The sequence below is a fragment of the Pan paniscus genome, chromosome 1 (assembly GCF_029289425.2).
Source record: "Pan paniscus chromosome 1, NHGRI_mPanPan1-v2.0_pri, whole genome shotgun sequence".
Taxonomy (NCBI): domain Eukaryota; kingdom Metazoa; phylum Chordata; class Mammalia; order Primates; family Hominidae; genus Pan; species Pan paniscus.
In genome coordinates, this window is record NC_073249.2 from 195,735,997 (window position 1) to 195,742,416 (window position 6,420).

The window sequence follows — 6,420 nt, forward strand, 5'->3', positions numbered from 1 at the left end:
AGACTGCGCATACCTGGGCATAGAACTGGCTCACATCTATAATCCCAACACTTTGGAAGGGTGAGGCAGGAGGATCACTTGAGGCCAGGAGTTCCAGACCAGCCTCAGCAACATAGTAAGATCTCTACAAAAAAAAATTTTTTTAAAGAATAACAGTTATGACAAGCATTAAATCATTCTGTAAAAATTATACAAATCAAATATTGAATATAAGGTAATAGAAAATTATCATTGTTGCAAATATGTTGTAATTATTCAATGGTTCTCATATTAGATTCTAGAAAATAACAAGATTTTTGGCATCCTGGGCAATCAAGATTTTGAGACCAGCCTGGCCAATATGGCAAGACCACATATCTACAGTTTTTTTTGTTTTTTTTTTAAGATGGAGTCTCACTCTGTTGCCCAGGCTGGAGTGCAATGGCGCCATGTTGGCTCGCTGCAACCTCCGACTCCTGGGTTCAAACAATTCTCCTGCCTCAGCCTCCTGAGCAGCTGAGACTACATGCGTGTGCCACCATGCCCAGCTAAGTTTTTGTATTTTTAGTAGAGATGGGGTTTCACCGTGTTAGCCAGGATGGTCTCCATCTCCTGACCTCGTGATCTGCCCATCTCGGCCTCCCAAAGTGCTGTGATTACAGGCATGAGCCACCGCGCCCGGCCCAAAAAGATTTTTAAAAATCACCCTGCGTGGTGGCACATGCTTGTAGTCCTAGGTACTGGGGAGGCTGGAACAGGCAGATTGTTTTAGTCCAGGAGTTCAAGGCTGCAGTGAGCCATGATCAGACCACTGCACACCAGCTTGGGCAATTAAGCAAAACTCCATCTCTTATTAATAAAAAAAAAAAAGGCAGCCAGGCACAGTGGCTCATGCCTGTAATCCCAGCACTTTGGGAGGCCAAGGCAGGAGGATCACAAGGTCAGGAGATTGAGACCTTCCTGGCTAACACGGTGAAACCCTGTGTCAACTAAAAATACAAAAAAATGAGCTGGGTGTGGTGGCGGACACCTGTAGTCCCAAGCTACTCAGAAGGCTGAGGCAGGAGAATGGCGTGAACCCGGGAGAAAGAGCTTGCAGTGAGCTGAGATTGTGCCACTGCACTCCAGCCTGGGCGACAGAGCAAGACTCCGTCTCAAAAATAAATAAATACAAAAATACATAAAATAAAAAAAGACCGGGCACAGAGGCTTATGCCTGTAATCCAGCACTTTGAGAGACTAGGGCAGGAGGATTGCTTGAGCCCAAGAGTTCGAGACCAGCCTGGGCAACACAGGGAGAACCTGTCACTACACAAAGTAACACGATTAGCTAGATGTGGTGATCCTTGCCTGTGTACCCAGCTGCTGGGGAGGCTGAGGTGGGAGGATCACTTGAGCCTGGGAGGGAAAGCCTCGGTGCGCTGTGATTGCACCACAGCACTCCAGCCTAGGTAAGAGAGTGAGACCCTGCCTCAAAATAAATAAATACATACATACATACAAACTAAAAAGAAAAAGATTCTTATCTGAGATAGATAATTTTAACTACAGTTGCTGTTTAATATGCAAAATTATGTGGCCAAGTAGATATATAGTCAAAAAGTAATTTGGTTTAATGGATTCTTTGTCACTGTTTTTTCCTAGTTTTTCTCAAAATCCATCAGTTACAGAGTGTGGAAGTTGTAGGTAAATTCACATCCTGCTCCATCTGCAATGTATTAATGCCATGTTTTGCTAAAACTAGTATCTAAAGTATTTCCTTTTCTTCTGGCAGTGTGTCTAATTTCTCCTGAAATTTGGTGATGTAGATGAGTCATTTAGTGTGGCTGGTGGAAACAAATGCTTAAGACAGTGCCTAGATTATAGTAAGCAACTGTATGCATATATTTTAAATGAATAAAATTCCTTTTTAAATAAATTTGTGGTGCAGACCTCATGCGTCCAGGCAGGAGGTCTCTGTGACCCAGGTCTCTGCTCCCCAGCGAGGGTGGCAGCCCAGAGCCATGGCTCTCGCGAGCGGTTTATGTGGCACTTGAGGCTACAAGTCCAAGTATCTTCAGCTCAAGAAGAAGTTAGAAGATGAGTTCCCCCGGCCGGCCGGCACAGTGGCTCACGCATGTAATCCCAGCACTTTGGAAGGCCAAGGTGGGCAGACCATGAGGTCAGGAGTTCGAGACCATGTTGGCCAACATAATGAAACACCGTTTGTATTAAAAATACAAAAAAAATTAGCCTGGCACGGTGGCGGGCGCCTGTAGTCCCAGCTACTTGGGAGGCTGAGGCAGGAGAATCGCTCGAACCCAGGAGGTCGAGGTTGCAGTGAGCCGAGATCACACCACTGCACTCCAGCCTGGGCAGCAGAGTGAGACTCCGTCTCAAAGAAAAAAAAAAGAAAAAGAAGATGAGTTCCTCTGGACTTTGGACATCTGCAGCGAGGGAACTCCCCAGGCCACCGGGTTCTTTGATGTAATGGTAGCTGGGAAGTTGATTCACTCTAAGAAGAAAGGTGATGGCTATGTGGACACAGAAAACAAGTTTCTGAAGCTGGTGGCTGCCATCAAAGCTGCCTTGGCTCAGGGCTAATGTGCCCTGAAGGCAGAGTCCAGGGACCTTGACCCAGCTCCTATCAGCAGATGCTTCATGACAGGAAGAACTGAAATGTCTCATGGACACCTGGTCTTCTCCTGTTCTCGCAGCTGCTGTTGGGGGCAGAGGTTGACACCCCTGGTCTTTACCTCTGTGTGGTAGAGTCTGTTTGTATGTGTCTTCCCCGGAATCCACACCGCCCTACCTGTTCCCCGATTTCATCATATCTCTATGCATACCCCGTGTCTCCCCAGTTGTCTCCCAGAGTTTGGGGGATGTCCCGCCTCAGGCTTCCTTCTCAAAGGGAAGCCAAGAGAGGCAACAGGATGGGTGAGTCTCTGATTGCAGCAACGTTTGCAGCCATTCACAATTCAACAAATATTGGACGAATTTAACCGAAAAAAAAAAAAAAAGAAATTTGCCCTGCTGTCTAGAGAAAAATAAGTTTCTTGTATTTATGTATGTATTTATGTATGTATGCATTTATTTATTTTTGAGACAGGGTTTACTCTGTCACCCAGGCAGGAGTGTAGTGGCACCATCTGGGCTCACTGCAACCTCTGCCTCGCTGGCTCAAGTGATCCATTCCTACCTCAGCCTCTTGAGTACCTGGGACCACAGAGGAATGCCCCCACACCCTGCTAATTTTCTTCTCCTTCTTTTTTCTTTTCTTTTTTCTTTTTTTTTTTTTTTTTTTGGTAGAGATGGGTTTTTGCCATGTTGCCCAGGCTGGTCTCAAACCCTTGAACTCAAGCAATCCATCCACCTCAGCCTCCCAAGGTGCTGGGATTACAGGTGTGAGCCACCGTTCCTGGCCCACGTTTTTACACAGTAGAGATGGAGTCTTGCTATGTTGCTCAAGCTGGTCTCAAACACCTGGCCTCCGGCAATCCTCCTGCCTCAGCCTCTCAAAGTGCTAGGATTACAGGTGTGAGCCACTATGTCCGGCCAATAAAATTTTTTCAACAGGCTTTTTTTTTTTCCTGGATCTCATGATTTAAAATTTTTTTGTTGTTGTTGGGCACTGTAGCTCATACCTGTAATCCCAGCACTTTGGAATGCCAGAGGAGGGAGGATCGCTTGAAGCCAGGACCTTAAGATCAGCCAGGGTAACACGGCAAGACCTCATCTCTACGCAAGAAAAAAATTTTAAATTAGCCAAGTGTGGTGGTGTGTGCTTGTAGTCCTTGCTACTCAGGGTGCTGAGGCTAGAGGATTGCCTGAGCCCAGGAGTTTGAGGCTGTGATAAGCGATGACTGCACCACTCTACTCCAGCATGGGAGACACGGCAAGACTGCCTCCGAAGAAAAAAAAAAGTTTTAAATGGAAAACAAATTAAGTAAACATTTTTTTCTGATGTCTCGGGAGAAATTATTTCATGATTTAGGATTTTATTATTTACAACAGTCTAAAATAATATCAGTGTCCTCACACCCATTAGGACGGCTACTTTCAAAAAACAGAAAATAAGTGTTGGTGAGGATGTGGTGAAAGTGGAACCCTGGTGCACTTTTGATGAAGATGTAAAATGGTGCAGCTGCTGTGGAAAACAGTATGATGGTTCCTCAAAAAACTTAAAAATAGACGTTTAGGCCGGGCGCGGTGGCTCACGCCTGTAATCCCAGCACTTTGAGAGGCCGATGCAGGCGAATTTACGAGGTCAGGAGACCGAGACCATCCTGGCTAACACGGTGAAACCCCGTCTCTACTAAAAATACAAAAAATTAGCCGGGCATGGTGGCAGGCGCCTGTAGTCCCAGCCACTCGGGAGGCTGAGGCAGGAGAATGGCGTGAACCCAGGAGGCAGAGCTTGCAGTGAGCCAAGATCAAGCCACTGCACTCCAGCCTGGGCGACAGAGCAAGACTCTGTCTAAACAACAACAACAAAAAAATAGAAGTTTAACTCTATAATTCAGCAATTCCACTTCTAGGTATATACCCAGAAGAATTGAAAGCAGAGTCTCCAATATATATTTGTATTCCCATGTTCATAGTAGCATTATTCGAAATAGCTAACATGTGGAAACAATCCAAGTGTCCATCTAGAGATGAATGAACAAGCAAAATGTGATAGATACACACAATGAACTATTATGATTCAGGCTTAAAAAGGAAGGAGATTTTGTAGTATGCTACAACACGTATGAAACTTTAGGACATTATGCTAAATGAAATAAGCTAATCACAAAACAACAAATACTATATGACTCTACTTATATAAGATAATTATAATAGTCAAAATTATAGAGACAGAAAGTAGAATGGTGGTTGCCAGGGACTGGAGGGAGGGATAAATGAGGAATAATTGTTTAACTGGTAGAGAGTTTCAGTTCTACAAGAGAAAATAAGATGTATGGTGGTGATGGTTGAACACTATAAATGTATTCAGTGCAATTCAACTGTACACTTAGCAATAGTTCACTTCATCAATTTTATTTTATGTTCTGTTTTTTGTTTTTTAGAGACAGTGTCTCATTCTGTCACCCACACTGGAGTGTAGTGATGTGACTGTAGCTCACTGGAGCCTTGACCTCCTGGGCTCAAATGATCCTCCCATCTCAGCCTCCCAAGCAGCACCAAGGGCTAGGTGTGGTGGCTCACCCCTGTAATCCCAGCACTTTGGAAGGCCAAGGCTGGCAGATCACTTGAGGTCAGGAGTTCAAGACCAGCCTGGCCAATATGGCCAAACCCTGTCTCTACTAGAAATACAAAAAAATTAGCTGGGCATAGTAGCGCGCACGCCTGTAGTCCCAGCTACTCGGGAGGCTGAAGCAGGAGAATCGCTTGAATCCAGGAGGCAGAGATTGCAGTGAGCCAGGATTGGGCCACTGCACTCCGGCCTGGGTGACAGAGCGAGACTCCATCTCAAAGCAAACAAACAAACAAGCAGAAAAACCAAGTAGCACCAAGCAGGTGTGAGCCACCATGCCTGGCTAATTTTTTATTTATTTATTTATTTTTAAGAGATGGGGTCTTGCTATGTTATCCAGGCTGGTTTCAAACTCCTGGGCTCAAGCAGTCTTCCCACCTCAGCCTCCCAAAGTGCTGGGATTACAGGGATTAGCCAACATGCCCAGCTCATGTATTTTATTTTATTTTATTTATTTATTTATTTTTTGAGACAGAATCTTGCTCTGTTGCCCAGCCTGGAGTGCAATGGCGCAATCTCAGCTCACCACACCCTCTGACTTCCAGGTTCAAGTGATTCTCGTGCCTCAGCCTCCCAAGTAGCTGGGATTACAGGCATGCACCACCACACTCAGCTAATTTTTGTATTTTTAGTAGAGACAGCGTTTCACCATGTTGGCCAGGCTAGTCTCTAATTCCTGGCCTCATGTGATTCGCCTGACTTGGCCTCCCAAAGTGCTTGGCTTACAGGTGTGAGCCACCATGCCCAGCCCACGTATTTTAACATAATAAAAAAATAGGAAGAAATCATGTCAATGTTATATGCTAATAAACTTTAGCAGTACTTAATATTTGTAGTAATAAAGTTTCCTTCTTTTTTTTTTTTAGACCGAGTCTGTTTGTCACCCAGGCTGAAATACAGTGGCACAATGTTGGCTGACTATAACCTCCACCTCCTGGGTTCAAGCGATTCTCCTGTCTCAGCTTCCCGAGTAGCTGGGATTACAGGTGTGTGCCACTACACCCGACTGATTTTTGTATTTTTAGTAGAGACAGGGTTTTGCCATGTTGGCCAGGCTGATCTTGAACTTCTGGCCTCGGCCTCCCAAAGTGCTGGGATTACAGGCGTGAGCCACCTCGCTGGTCATAGAGTTTCTATAATAATAAACAGTTGACATGATACAATTAGCAGATCCTTACATAGTAATTGTGAAGTTATGTCTGTGT

The 6,420-nt window shown here is 45.0% G+C and overlaps 1 protein-coding gene across 1 annotated transcript; it reads left to right on the forward strand.

The window, feature by feature from the left end:
• Positions 1 to 2,269: 2,269 nt before the first annotated feature.
• LOC106634549 (selenoprotein W) lies at positions 2,270 to 3,878 on the forward strand. The gene has a single exon (XM_034942848.3). It carries the CDS (start codon positions 2,449 to 2,451, stop codon positions 2,560 to 2,562), a length of 114 nt encoding a protein of 37 aa, XP_034798739.1. The 5' UTR covers positions 2,270 to 2,448; the 3' UTR covers positions 2,563 to 3,878.
• The last annotated feature ends 2,542 nt before the right edge of the window (positions 3,879 to 6,420 follow it).